This window comes from Fundulus heteroclitus, chromosome 10, assembly GCF_011125445.2.
Source record: "Fundulus heteroclitus isolate FHET01 chromosome 10, MU-UCD_Fhet_4.1, whole genome shotgun sequence".
Lineage (NCBI taxonomy): Eukaryota > Metazoa > Chordata > Actinopteri > Cyprinodontiformes > Fundulidae > Fundulus > Fundulus heteroclitus.
In genome coordinates this window covers 26,674,205-26,689,042 of record NC_046370.1, presented here as the reverse complement: position 1 = coordinate 26,689,042, position 14,838 = coordinate 26,674,205, and the positions used below count along the sequence as shown (strand labels likewise).

Sequence of the window (14,838 nt, the reverse complement as noted above, 5' to 3'; positions counted from 1 at the left end):
TCTTCTCGGGTTGGCTAAAAGCCAGGGAAGAAGGAAGCTCATCGTGTGTGATCGGCTTTTATAGCCATCACTATAGCAACCTTATCTTGATCGGCGGCCATTTTGCCGTGTTGCGTGATGGGAGTTGGTGGCCATTTTGACCACATTGCATCATGGATAACGCAGTCCGTTACGTCCCGAATTGATGCCGTTTCCTTGATCGGCGGCCATTTTGCCGTGTTGCGTGATGGGAGTTGGTGGCCATTTTGACCACATGAGTTGGTGGCCATTTTGACCACATTGCATCATGGGTAACGTAGTCCGTTACCGCTTTCTGTCACGTCTGAACTGGCACAACAGTTCATAGCCTACAGAGACACCATGCTGTGCTCGCCGTCAGTGTCAGTAGTGCGGGATGGCTATTCAGACTTATTTCCAAAAACATACAAAATGTGACAATGGAGTAAATGAGAGTGAGCTGGAAGCAACAGCATTAATTTCTGTTGGAAACCTCAGAACTGAAGTCAAAACCGGAGTGAACATTTATGCTGGGAGGGTTAACTATGGCAGCTAGGGAGCAGAACCAAACAGAACTGAGCCAAATGGAAGAAACTTGGGTTACCTGCAGGCAGAAGAGAACACTGCTTTGTTCTGATCACTGTGCTCCTGAGTTGCTCTAGTATGAATTTTTACTTTAGTCAGTGTTCAGCCTGACATCAACGTTCATGTTAATCAGCATGTTTGTGCTTGACTTCTGAGTTGATTGAATGGATACAGCACTAGAGGTTGCCAGATCTGACTTAGTTTCCAGTCCAAACATAACGTAAAACCTGCCGAAAAACAGGCCAAATCTCAACTATTAAACACATAATAAAAATAATAAAAAAACATGCCGCACAACTGCACTGAAGCAACGGCTGTGCATACAGGCTCCCCACAAAATGTGCAATCATGCAACCAAATTACACACAACATTACTTTAACAATCATGTTATATCAACCAGAACATTTTTTATCAATAGCATAATTTGTAAAATCTACATGATATAAAACTAATTTCTCTTTCAGAGTATAGATCAATCTAACATTTCTCTTTCACACATGACCATTTTTAAGTTGATCAGTATAATACAACCCAAGTTGGGGCGTTTATAACATAGACCAATACAATTTCATTGTGACATTTGATAAACCATTATTCTATTATTATTTTATTATAATTATCCAATATTATTCATTATAACTATTATTCATTGATGATGTCAGATTAGACAGATTCTACTCATCCATCCATCCATCCATTTTCCAAACCGCTTCTCCCTCATGGGGTCGCGGGGGGTGCTGTGCCTATCTCCAGCGTTCACTGGGCGAGAGGCGGGGTACAGATTCTACTCATTTAAAAAATAAATTAACCAGTCAAATGAGTTCAAGGAGATAGTATTTTATTAAAATTTGGATGTTTTTAGTTTCCTGCCACACCGTGACAACTATTTTGATATGGGTTGCTATTATGTTTTTCTAAAAAACAAAACAAAATGGAATGCAAACTCCCCACCTTAATTTTTTTTTTTGGCCTGGGGCCTCTTTGCATGTTCTCCCAGATCCAAGGGTTTTCTCCAGGAACTCCAACTTCCTCCCACAGTTCCAAAACATTACTGTCAATTTAATTGATTACTCTAAATCACGTGTCAAGCTCAAGGCCTGTGGGCCGAATTCGGCCCATCAAGGCAATTTATCCGGCCCTCAAGAGCCAAAAAAAAGGCATATCATGTCATAAAGTAGAGGCATATAGCCTTTTAAATTGTATAAAGTGGCTAAAACTGTGCCTCTTGTAGTGAATGTTGATTGTTTCTAACTGTGTAGTAACAGCATCCTGCCACTAGTTTTCCCACAACACATTAAAACAACCCAGAAATGTCCAAAAAGAGAAAAAGTGATCCGGAATGATGAGAGCCTAAAGTGCCCAATGTAAATTGACCAAAGACAGAACAAAGAACTACAGATGTCTGAGATTTTAAATTTACTTCCTGGTGCCACACATTTATGCTAATACTGTTAATATGGCAACTAGCTCTCAAGTGTGCTTTCTGACAAAGAATCATACAAAACATTAATTATATACATGCTAATAAATAGCGGAGGAATGATCCGCTACAAGAAGTGATTTCGCAGTTAGGTCCTCGGGATATCAATCAGAGTGAGTTCTCTCACCACCCACCTAATTCACTACACAGCGCATGCGCACAGAACTCATGGCCTGTGCGTGACACGACGTAGTGGCTCATCGCAGCTTAAAGAGGATCTTTGTGGCCTCCCTCCATCAGTCTGCGGCAGCATCCGGACCTTTCAGCCATTTTCCACCTGCTTTATTCAGCTGCCGGAGCCGAGCTTCCTCTGAGGTAGAGCCGCCCAGCCTCCACAAGCCGCTCCGCTGGACCCCGCTGAGGCCGCCGGGATGCAGACAGGGTTAGGACGGAGCAGCGAGCAGCCGGTAAATCCGTCCTGGAGTCTGCTACAGCCGAACCGAACCGAACCGGGTAGAACCGGGTCTGTCTCAGCTGGTGTCTACTGCTTTGACCGTTTCTATGACGCCTTTAAATCACATACACATTTCCTCCTGTGAAGCTGTTCCTGTCGGTTCTTCCGTCTCCATATGCTGGTTCTGGTCTCAGATCCCGAACCCTCAAACCAGAATATGGCTGAAACCTTTCCAACATCGAGTTGTGTGCTAATAATCAGGCTGTGTCGTCTCTGTGCAGTAGAAGCAGTCTGCTTCTAGCTGGGACATGATGAGCAGACTTCCTGAAGAACCGGACTCACGGTGGTCAGACAGAACCATCACTGCCATGGTCGTGGTCCAGCTTTGGTCTGCTGGAAGCTGCTTCATCCAGGAATAAATTCAGCACTTTGACAGATGAACTAATCTGTCTGTGGATGCTGGAACACTCACGGTTCTGATCACGCTGCAGTTTTCTAACATTTATGTTGACTTTAGGCGTTCCGCTCACAAATCAGGAGTCCTTCAAGACTATCTGTGTCATTTCTTTCCTTAATTACTTCTATAGAAGGGATCAGCGGAACCGCTGCGTCCTGTCTGGCACCTCACTGAGGTGCTACAGCCCCCTGATTCGGATTTAAAGGCCTCAGATTAGTCTTTTGTTTCGCCTTGTCAGCCTTTATTTTCTGCGGATCGGCAGATGTGAGGAGTTTGGCTCCCAGGACCCTGAACAGAACTGGATGGAGGATCTGTAGGAGGATCTGTAGGAGCCCTTCCTCCGGGTCGGCAGGCCCCTGAAGCCCCCAGAGCTCCTCTGTGCGGCTGCAGGTTCTGTTAGCAGCTGATCCTGGTTTTAGGTTCTGCCTCGGGCTGGGTTTCAGCCAATGTGGACGAGCAGGTTCTATCCAGCGCCTCAGAGACACGCACGGTCAGGTTTACTGGGTTCAAGGCGCAATAAACATTCTTCACCAATCACAGGGAGGCTCAGGTTCTTCCGGTCCATCAGAGTGGGTCGGACTCGGAACCGCCCTGTTTGCTTTTACCTTTTGAGAAAGCGCTTCAGGAGTGTGCAGCCAGTCAGAGGGAGCGTTAGCCTTTAACCAATCAGATGCAGCTGGGGGGGGCTGGCGAAGCTCAAAGTGATCTACTGCCACCGGATCCAACAGTTTGGACCGGTTGGAGCACGTTCTGAGACCTGACGCCAGCAGCTGTGACGGGAGCCGGTCCGGGTGAAAAACACCTGAGGCTGTGATCGCTGTGGGCGGAGCTTAGCTGCAGGTAAGCGGGAGGACGTCCGATTTCCCGCCGAGTGGGCGAAGCAGCCGGAAATCTGAGAAACCGCCGGGTTTCAGCCTGAGTTTGGGTTTGATTGAAGTCTATTTATGTTGTGAGTTTTGTCCGGATTTCATTTGAGCCAAATAATAAATAACAATTTTATATCCGGTAGTAGCACCATGGACTAAAATTGAAACATTAGTTACAGGATGTAACTCAATATAAATCTATTTATAGGATTCAGTTAAACAGGTTGAACCGTATGAGTCAGATCTGTCTTGTGAATTCCCTTGGGGTGAAAATTGTTGTGAACTGGAACTATACACATAAACTCAATTGCATTCTGTGTGTTTGTGGATGAATTTTATGTCGGTCTCAGCCTGATGGAGTAAAATCAAGATGAATTTGATCGCACTTCGGCCTTGGTGCTTATTTGAAGGGTATCGGCCTCAGGATTCAGCGATGACTAAGTCCGTCAGAGGAAACATTTTGCGGACCCTAAAGATGTTTATGTGAGGAGAGGCAGTCTTTCAGGTTGTTGTTGTGAGCAAAGAACCATTGGGGAGCGTTTAACAGCGTAGACAGAGCCTGCTTTGTTGGTCGCATGACTCCAGTGTGTGCAGGCTTCTGGTGCTCCAGGGTTTTTGACGCTGACTCACAACCTCTTCTGACTTTTGTGAGGCAGACACTGCTATTCATCTTCTGCCCTGTAGCTCCACTGTCACCTCGTCTTCTCCCTGTTACCGTGGTGACCGCCTCCCAGCCGGGGGTAGCAGACGGTGTTTGTGACGGAGTGAATCAGAAGGACGACTGGGAGCTCTGTCTCTTCTCCTCTTTCACTGCTTTCTACATTGTTGGAATGGATGACTCACTTGAACATGGGATGCTGGTTGTCATGGTATCCCTGGCCTCCAGTGAAGAGCAAGCATGATGAACCCAAGTGAAGATCTCCCTCCATCGCAGTTTGATTTGGGTAATATCAGGCGTCCTGGTACCCCGCCACTTGCCCAGTGACTGCTGGAGACGGGCACCAGCCCCTCCTGTGAAGCGGGTAGACGCAGGATGGATAGATGGAGGTTTACCTTTGATGACCTACCCTTAAAATTGATATTTTTAAAATGATAGCTGCACAAACAACACCAGCCTAGCACCAACGTTTGACACCATTTTTGTTAGGATTGAAGAATGTTTGGGGGAGCTAGCCTTACCCAGATGTATGGTGGTGATGATGATGATGATGATGATGATGATGATGCTGGGTGTAAATTCCAGTCCACCCGAACATCTCTGTGTTGACGTGTTTGTGGCTCTCTTGCAGTGAAGCATCATGGGCGCCGGCAGATGGACAAACCAACCGTGGGCCGACCACTGACACCCAGACGCGCTCACCATGGATCAGGGCTTCAGTTTAAATTCTCTGGTGAGCTCCTCTTCTGTGTGCCCATGTTTTACTGTCCACATTTAGAGACTTATGAGATCATAATGATAACTCTTAGGATCAACAACAGAACTCCAGGATCACTGGAGTTAGGCAGCGCCGAGGTTGTTTGCAGGTTTTATTCCATTTCTTGAATTACAAAGTGACATTTCCATGATGGATAAGAAGAAGAATGCAGTGAAAGTGGAATCTCTGCTTTTAATGAGAGTTCACTCAGTTTTAATTTGAATTCTGTTCCCCTTTTCTTGACTAATTGTTTGCATTGTATATGATTATGTGTCTGTTTTACGTAGTTATTTTTACGGCTGCTACCTTGGCCATGTCTCCATTGTGAAAAAGATTTTAACCTCAGTGGGGCTTCCTGATGAAATAAAGGTAAATAGATGATAAATAAGGTTACGGCTGGGGTTCGTCTCAGGTGCTTTTAACTCTACTTTAAAGGTGGGTTATTTAGACATGAAAGTCTAGATTCAGTTTTTATGTGGTTTTAAGGTTAGTTTCAGTCTATATTGAGAACAATTTAAGGCTGATAAAATGGCTCAGTAACACTTATTATCAAATTACTCAGTATAGTAAAACCTTAGGCTGCTGTGGCATCAAGGTTGTTTTCTGGCTGGTTTAAGGTTATCATTAGAAAAGGGCAGATAAAAGGTCAATTTAAGTAAAATTTTGCTGGCTGCAGTAAGTTTAATAGATTTAGTATTTTAAGTTTGATCTTAATCTTCAATTGTCCCTTATGGAGTATTTATGATACAATAGCTGGAAACATAGAAATCCAGGCAGCAGAGATTATTAAAACGGTCTGATCCATGGGGCCTTCCTCTCTGAGTGGACGGTCACCACATCGTCCTCCTCATTTAAATGAACTGAGCAACAAACGCTGCATTCATGCTCTCAGCAGGATCTGATAATGAGAGACATTTGCCTGCAAACACCAACAGGAACTGGTTTATCTTCAGGACCTCTGGTCATCTCTGTGTATATGGTTGTTGGGTTACCGTGGTTACTGCACAAGCGATCGAGCTTAATCCTCTGGTTTGCGTTTTGACAGAAGAAGCTGGCGGCAGAGCCGGACTACACGGACGTGACGCTGACGGCGGCGGAGCGAGTGCGAGCGCTGGCCAAGATGGGATGCTGCGTAGAGATCAACGAGGAAATCGAGCCGAGACGCTACTTCCGCTCCGGCGTGGAGATGGAGCGCATGGCAGCCGTCTACCTGGAGGAGGGGAGCCTGGAGAACGCCTACGTCCTCTACACCAAGTTCATCACGTGAGGAACACCTGGGGGGAGGGGGGGGGGGCTGGGGGCCGAGCTTGTCTTTAACAAGGAGGAGGTTAATGTGGAGCTTCTTCCTCTGTTCAGGCTGTTTGTGGAGAAGCTGCCGAGCCATAGGGATTACCAGCAGTGTTCGGCCGTTCCAGAGAAGCAGCTCATCATGAAGGTGGGGGGGCGCTCTCCCAGCACCCAGTGCTGGAAGCTGTTTGGATTTCCTCCTCTTTCCTGCTGATTTCCTGCAGCTCACTTCCAAACAGTGGCTCCAGATTCAGTTTTCTGCCCTGGTCCGAGGTGGAAAGAGTGCCAAAATAATGGAGTCAAGTAAAAGTACAGTTACTTAAAATTTTACATCAGTGCAAATACAATTACTAGTATTGCTCACGTAAAAGTAAAAAGTACCTCATTAGAATTTCACTTTAAGTAAAAGTTACTTTGTATGAGCAGAAAAAGCCCTCTTCAGTATTTCACAAAGGAAAACAGGAGACATTGATCTCAAATAGTTTTAATGCCTTCCTTTTCACATTTCAATCATCCACTTGTGGTCTGTGTAAAGTGGAACTCCAATGCTGGAGTGAGTTCCTCGTTACTGTTGCCCCACTTTTGCCCCTGTTCTGAGGGGGTCTGAGAGCAGATCGCTTTGGAGTGATCTCCTGGAGAGGGGGGGAAGTGTGAAGTAAGGCACTTCACACATCCCAATTATTATTTATCTTAATTGTTCAATTATTATTTAGCATGTTTACAGTCATAGTCTCGAACATAATCCACATATTGTCCACTTATTGACTTCTACACGTAGTAATTAGATGCCACCTGGCTAGTGCTAATAATGCTATTTTTAGCTTTAGATTACATCCACTAACAATATTAAAAAGTTTAAAATAAAAATGTTCAGACCCGGAAGTTTATCGTTTTTCTCAGTCAAAGCCTTTGTCTAAGACCAGGAGCAGGTTGCTGGACTTCCATACTCTAAAAATAGGGTCTGAACCAGGAAGTAATTTTGAACCTATGGAGGACTAATCTTTTAGTGATAATTGTAGGATTCTCTAACAAAAGCCCTCTTCTAAATTGTATGTGCAAAAATATATTCTCTTCTGTGAGGGCATCACACAACCTGTCTGAATGTTAGATCCTGGTGTGTGTGTCCTCCAGGAGCTGGGAGGTTTCTTGATCGGAACTCCAGATTTCTACACATCTGTAATTTAACTCGGCACCATGAACTGGTATCGGTGGATTCTGGATTTAAAGGGCTTAATGCAGGCTGCCAGCAGAGAGAAATTCCTGCAGGATAAAAACAGCTTTGTTTAGATCCACCTAAACTCTGTGTCTGGGCAGCACACTGATCCAGACTCGGGTTCTAGTTCTGGCTCATGTTCCCTGTATGTGTCTGCAGAAACTCCAGGAGGTGGCGTTTCCTCGGAAGGAAGAGCTGAAGAAACGACTGCAGGAGAAATACAGCAGGGAGCACTCAGAGTACTCCAGAGTGCAGGTGTGTGTGTGTGTGTGTGTGTGTGTGTGTGTGGGTGTGTGTGGGGGGGGGTCAAATCAGATTGCATCGCGCTTTAAATGGAGTGTTTATCTGGTAATGAGATTATGTAGCGGGTTTTATTATAGACCTCCTTAGACATCTGTGAGTTTCTCAGACCTCATTGTTGATAATAAATTAGTGATGAGGGGGTAATGGGCCTGATGCAGGGGAATGGCCTCTACACGGTGAGTAAACGTGTGACCTGTCGATCAGTGATGTATATCCCAGTGAGCTGCATCTACGGCTTTACTTGGCTCAGGAAGTGAAAACATAACGCTGTACTCGGTGCAGAGGGGACATCCTGGTCTGATCCAGCTGTTTCCTCAGAGCCAGGCCGTGGTGGTGGACGGCTGTGGTCAGCAGCTGCAGCGGCTCTCTTTCTTAGAGGAGGACAGGCGGCGGGTCCTGCTGCTGGAGGAGGAGAAGCAGCGCGTAGCGGCGCTGCGACGCATGCAGATTGAGTCGGAACAGTTCCGCTACTTTGAGGACCAGCTGAGGCGCCAGGAGCTGGCAAATAAGAGAGGAGAGGAGGCGGAGCTAAAGGTCACTACATCACTACATTTCTCTGTTGTGCTCTGTAGTATGGCATTCTGTCTAGTACTCCGTAACACTGTGCTGTATTGTGTACTACTGTATTGTACTCTTTAGTAATGTCTAACACACTGTCTTAATGCTTTACTGCGTAGTACTCTGTAGTGATGTACAGCACCATTTAGTAATCACAGTAGTGTTTAGGATTACTCTGCAGTAACATGTGCAACACTGACGTACACTGAACAGTACTTTTTGTTTGTTTGTACTCTATAGTACTCTGTACTACCATCTGTCCCACTGTGTAGTACTTGTGTCGTACTCTGTAGTGCTGTGCAGTGATTCTGTGTCTGGTTCTTCCTGCAGCTGCAGACCAAAGTGCCTGAGGTCACAGATGGCTCCTGTTTGTGTAAGCAGCCAATCAAAAGCAGCGTAGATTCTCAGGGGGTGGACCCGAACAGGAACAGGCCGTCTGCGCCCATGAAGCAACCAGTGGCCGCATTAGCAGGAGTACACAGTGAGTGCATAGCGCCGTACGTGGTCCTGCTGCACCGCCTGAAGCCATGGTGGTGCAAAACCGGGGGGGGGGTTCCTGAGGAATACCTCTGCAAACCAATCTGAAACATGTTATCACGGACAAAGCTTCAAGGTTTCAGCGTGAGTTTGTTTCATGTGTGCAGATCAGAGGGTGGAGGGTCTGAGGCGGGTGGTGATTCCCAGAGACCTGACCTACCGGTTCCTCCTGCTGGCTGACTCCAACACAGCCAGAGGGATAGAAACCTGCGGCGTCCTGTGCGGGCAGCTGGTGAGCCTTTGGGTGTCACAGGGGGATAGTTACCCTGGAAATGCAGGAAAACCGAACCTGAACATGTTCCTTCTGACTGTGTGTCTCTCAGACCCACAACGAGTTTGTGCTGACTCACGTGGTGATCCCAAAACAATCAGCCGGACCGGATTTCTGCGACATGGAGAACGTGGAGGAGCTGTTCGGTTTCCAGGACCAACAGAACCTGCTGACGCTGGGGTGGATCCATGTATGACGACACATGAACACGTGTTACACGACACATTGTAGAGCTTTTGGTTGTTCTGGAGCTGGAGGCGGACGGGTCGCGGTCGGTTCGTGTTAACCCTGACTGAGTTCGAACACAGAGCGCTCTGGCTTCTCTCACAGCTCACACCCACTCAGCCCTGATGGGGAAAAAGACCTCCGTTGTTCTCTGCTTCTCCTTCATTTGCATCAGCTAATATTGCCATGGCAACAGCACCTGTGGTCCTGCAACAGATGAGAGGAGAGGAGCGAGGGAGGGACAGCGATGGGAACAGAAAGCACTTTAAAAGCACTTTACAAGAAACACAGCTCTGATTCATATTCATTTATATAGAACTATGTCTAATCACTGCAGTCATATGGACAGATGTAGATTCAGATAAATATCCTTCAGTTTTATTGGATTTCTAATTCATGGTATAACGGCAGCTGGTAGAGAGGAGGCCCAACTGGTTGCAGTCACTGACCTTTCAGCGGTGCTTCCTGCTCACCGAGGCACAGCTGTCTGTCCTGACCCCGCCCAGAGGCAGGCGCTTTGTGTCAGCCAAGTCCTGAACTATTCAGCTGTCGGTTCGGTTCTCTCTCTGTGTCCTGTGTTGTAGTGGCTGTGACTAACCTCTGGCCTGTGCACTCAGACCCATCCCACCCAGACGGCGTTCCTGTCCAGCGTGGACCTCCACACTCACTGTTCCTACCAGCTGATGCTGCCGGAGGCCGTGGCCATCGTCTGCGCTCCCAAACACAACGAGTAAGTGCGCGCTCACTCTGCGGACTTCGTTTCCCATGAGGCCTTGCAGCCTCCTCTCTGACCCTCGCTGTGTGTCTCAGTACGGGTGTGTTCAGACTCACCGGTGCCGGAATGATGGAAGTTTCCGGATGCAGACTAAAAGGTTTCCATCCCCACTCCAAGGAGCCTCCTCTGTTCACGGTGAGAACATCTTCTTATCTTGCTAAAGAAACTAAATATTAAATAAATAAATAATATACTATTATGCAGGTTTTATTTGCCTTCCTGCTCCAACACACCTGAATTAAAGTCATTCAGCTTTGAAGAGGCCTGGCAATGAGCCCTTCCCCCTTCATTGGATTCAGGTGTATTGGAGAAGGAATACAAATAAAAGTTAATCAATAGTAGGTCTCAGGGACCAGGCTTGGGCACCCCGACTCTAGGCCTTGTGCACACTTAGCCGGGTCTTTATAAAAACGAAAAACTCCCTCACGTCATTTTTAAAAATAATATCGTACACACCCGTATGTTTTCACCACTGAGCGTTGTTTTAAACATTCCAGATGCATAGGCGGCAGGGTAAGCCTACGTCGGCCAATTAGAATCCTTCAAACTAATGGCGATGTTGAAGCACATCATGCTTCTGTATTGGGTGGGAGAGCTGGTGTAAAACGGCTGACCTCCAAGCGCTCTCTCTCCTTTGCACCTCAGCGTGTTGGAGCTAGCCTGTCCTGCAAGATGAATTATTGACGTATCTGTGCGTTCAGAAACACACGAGAATCCATCTTGTCCCGCTCCTGCCTGAACCAAAACAGGTCAGCTGTGACAGAAGCAACAGCTGCCAAGCCCACAGGCGAACCAGCATAAAGACGGCAGCGCAGCAGGACCCACGCGGAGCGGCAGCGACAAGTTCCTTCCCAATCAGCTCGGAAAGTTCTGCTGGATGTCCATATTTTTGACATTCGATAGGAGCGGACCCAGGTCGATAATGTGCAGAACGGAGAGTGCTACCCATTATTAATCTGGCTGGCCAAGTCATATCAGAGTGTTAGTAAAAAGCTGTCTGAACCAGGTGTAATGTTTATAACTTCCCATGTGTGCTTTTACTTTGAAGTCTTGATACCGAGGTGAAGACAGTAAATGCTGTGTGGTGCTGAGATTTAAGGTTAGCTGGAAATAAACAACCAGAGATGCTGTAGATTAGCAGTGAATTTGTCGATTAGACACATACTGTAAACAGTCAGTCACACCAACATGGTAATCAGCACCTCTGATAGCATTAATTTTTCCTCCTCTTCATGGCCGAGTCTGTAACTATGGTCGCACATGTGACGTCAGCGCCGCGGTATTCGTCACAGACCCTAAAAGTGCGTCTTGTCATGTACACACGCAGGCTCAAAAACAGAGTTGTTAGAAATCTCCACTTTGGCCAGAATCATTCGTTTTTCAAGATTTAAAACGGATTTATATATCTACGCTGACCAGATTTCTGAAATGAAAAACGGGAACGTCTCCTGTATATTTTATCGGTGGGGGTGCGCATTGTTGTCGGGGGCGAGGGGAGGTGTTGGTCGCAGTTTACTGATCCAATAAAAATATCCCAGATATCCGGCTGTGTGTGGACTGGGCCTTAGTTAATTCCTGTCTTCCAGATTTCCAGACATGTGATAAGTGAATCTCCCAGAAGTATCCAGCTCATTGCTGAGAGCAGAAATTAAAAGGCTTTCAGCTGATGAGCTGGACACAGTCTGATTGTGGGAAGTGTTCCCTGTTCTGTTTTTGTGATTTACATCCCTGCACCATTTCAATCTGAGTAGATTCATGCAGTTTAACTGGCCTGCTGCCTTTCATGACTCCACCCCCTTTGGTCTGCTCAGGTCTGTAAACACGTGGTGTTCAGGGACTACAAGCTCAACCTGTTGGACCTCAGGTGACAGAAAGGAGGCGCTGCTCATCTGTTTACTGCCATGCTTTTATTCTGAAGAGGAAACTGTGAACTCGCTGCCTCAGCATGTGTGTGTGTGTGTGTGTGTGTGTGTGCGTGAACCTGTCGGCTGCTCTCTCCGCCGCGGGTCTCTGTTTTTCTGCCTCTTGTCTGTGATGCAGTGGACAATGGGCTCACTGCACCTAAACAAACATCAGAAGTCAGAGTGATCGAGTGCCTTCACGTTGAAACGTACAGGATGAATGATGCTGCAGCGCTGTGAACTCTACATGAACACAACGTTTCTTGAATCTGCTGTGAAACCAGAAATCTGCTGTTTTATTTGCACTGATGTTTTAAACACAGCAGCTGCATCGCAACCCTTTAATGGTGTTAGAAAAATACACCGCAAACTTTCTGACATTTCTTTTTCTACTCTGCAGTTGTTGTTTTTTTTTTTATGCGCTGAACAGCTCAGAGACCAGCGGCTGATCTGTTTGAGCCCGAGCTCTCGTCTGAGAACAGGAGAACAGTCAAATCAAACGCAGTCTGCAGGTTTGACCTCAGACTGGGTCTCTACCAGGCTGGCTGCACTTGCATCTGACCCTGTAGAGCTAAACCGGCTTTCTGCCTCTCAGGCTGCAAGAGAGCTGCTGATGAGCTGCATGCAAGCGGTACTCAGGGCTTTAACAATGCTGTACATGCTGCTGCCTGTAGCTTTTTGAACTACTCAGCTGATCCAGTCAGTGTTCTGGAAGGACCCGGTTCAGTCATAACGTGGCAGGACCCAAACGAGGCACTGATGATTTCATTAATTTGTTACCTTAGCAACCTTAGGCCAGCAGGTCACTCTAGCTGACAGAACGGCAGCACACGCTGGTCACCATGGCAACGCTCAGTCTGCAGGTAGTACTGCACAGGCATGTAAGTTCAGATTAATGTGGAGCATTAAAAACCCGTCTGATCAGGACCGGGGTACCGTTTGGGTTGTGTAGAAAGCATCGTCTCCAAAGGAAACAGCATTTCTTCAGGAACCTTCTCGTTGTTCGCTGAGTGACCTCCAGGTTTTCTCCTGAGCATTAAGAGCAGGGGTGGATGAAAAGGAATAAATCTGGTTAATAACAGGGAAAATAAATGAAGAGAATTTACCTCCAAAAAACAGTATTTTCAGTTAAATGTATTCATTTCTTTTTTTTTTCTATGCGGAATTTTTTTTCCATACAATTTACAAACTTTTTGTATGTAATTTGATTTCCGTTTACTGTTTTTTGTTTTACCTCACGTCTTTCTTCCAGCCACCGTTCTGATTTTGCCTCCATTAGCTGGTCAGCTTTAGATGTGAGGAGAGGGAATATTCAGCTGTCATTTCTTCCCTCAGGTGTGCTCATAAACTGATCCTATTTTTTTCTACCGATGAAACATTTTAACAACTTGGATGGAAAGAACTTGAACTTGATTGGCTCCAAGGAAACCGATGATCCCATAAGACAACCTAAAAAAAGACAAGAAATCATCTTACTCTATAAAAATTAGAACATTATTCAAAAAAGCTGTCTATTGAAACAGCAGTTTTGATTTAAAATAAAAAATAAAGGAATATGGAAGAATTAAAGTTATTTAACTGAATGAATCAGAACCTTCCATGAAAACTATATACTTAATGTTTAGCGGTTAGAGTTTTATTTTTACCGGAACGGTCCTTTATCTAATTGAGCCACTTTTAATGATTTTTACATTCTTAAAATGTTGATGATGGTGATGTACTTTGATGCAGAAAATGATGTAATCTCACCAGCAGGAGGTGAAAACACACCCTTTTAAAATGGAAATCAGAAGAATTTCTAGTCTTAGTTCTGGACTGTAAAGAGTTGTGCATTGATGATGTGAGTAGATCCTTCTTTTTGTCTGTGACGTGTTTCTGACTCGGATCTTTCCTCACTGTTATGTCCTGCTGTTTTTTTTTTTTTTTGTTGTTTTTTTTGCTGACTGGTCAGTTTGCCATGGAGTTGTGAGGTTGTGTGTTGAGCGTCTAAACGAGGCGGAGGCTCAGTAGCTGCATGGCTGTAACTCATCAGCTGTGTCCATGTGGGAATCTGACTGCTGTTTGGATGCTGAATCAAGTTTTTGGTAATAAATCCAAACTGCTGCTCCTCCATGTCAGAGCTGTTAATATTCTGAAGTTTACATGTTTGATTCTGTTCTTTATCTGAGTTTGCATGTGTTGAAGATTGTGACATCAGAGATGAGAAACATGGTCAAATGTGCTCTCTTTAAGCCAACTTTGTGTTTGAAAGCTGTGTTTTTTGTAAAGAATTGAACTGCTGAACTGTGACAGAGATGCATTCCTGTTTGAAGATGAGAATGTAGCTCTCAATAATAAATGCTGAAAGTCCTAATTCTCAGTTCATTAAACATGATGGTCTCAGAAAATGCTGCAAGAGGTGCAGAAACCTTAATCACGGACATAGTTATGCCCACACAAAATGACGCACATGCACACATTCTGACCAAGATGAAAAGCCCTTCATCGTGATATGACCTTTATCTATTATTCTTCTGTTCTTGAAGTTGTCCAAATGAAATGACCATGAACCTGTTCTAACACTTTGTTTGAAT

The 14,838-nt window shown here is 45.6% G+C and overlaps 1 protein-coding gene across 4 annotated transcripts; it reads left to right on the top strand.

Moving 5' to 3' along the window:
- The first annotated feature begins 2,324 nt into the window (after positions 1-2,324).
- On the top strand, positions 2,325-14,618 carry stambpl1 (STAM binding protein-like 1). 4 transcript variants are annotated; one of them, XM_021309203.2, is made up of 12 exons: positions 2,325-2,470; positions 5,070-5,171; positions 6,244-6,458; positions 6,552-6,630; positions 7,855-7,950; positions 8,317-8,532; positions 8,887-9,037; positions 9,201-9,325; positions 9,417-9,554; positions 10,207-10,319; positions 10,400-10,499; positions 12,176-14,618. In XM_021309203.2, exons 2-12 carry the CDS (start codon positions 5,142-5,144, stop codon positions 12,230-12,232), a joined length of 1,320 nt encoding a protein of 439 aa, XP_021164878.2. In that variant the 5' UTR covers positions 2,325-2,470; positions 5,070-5,141; the 3' UTR covers positions 12,233-14,618. The 4 variants fall into 4 exon arrangements, with proteins under 4 accessions (XP_021164878.2, XP_035998304.1, XP_012705365.2 ...); XM_012849911.3 differs by having other exon boundaries at positions 2,326-2,470; positions 6,241-6,458; XM_021309201.2 differs by lacking the exon at positions 2,325-2,470 and adding an exon at positions 3,516-3,754 and having other exon boundaries at positions 6,241-6,458.
- The last annotated feature ends 220 nt before the right edge of the window (positions 14,619-14,838 follow it).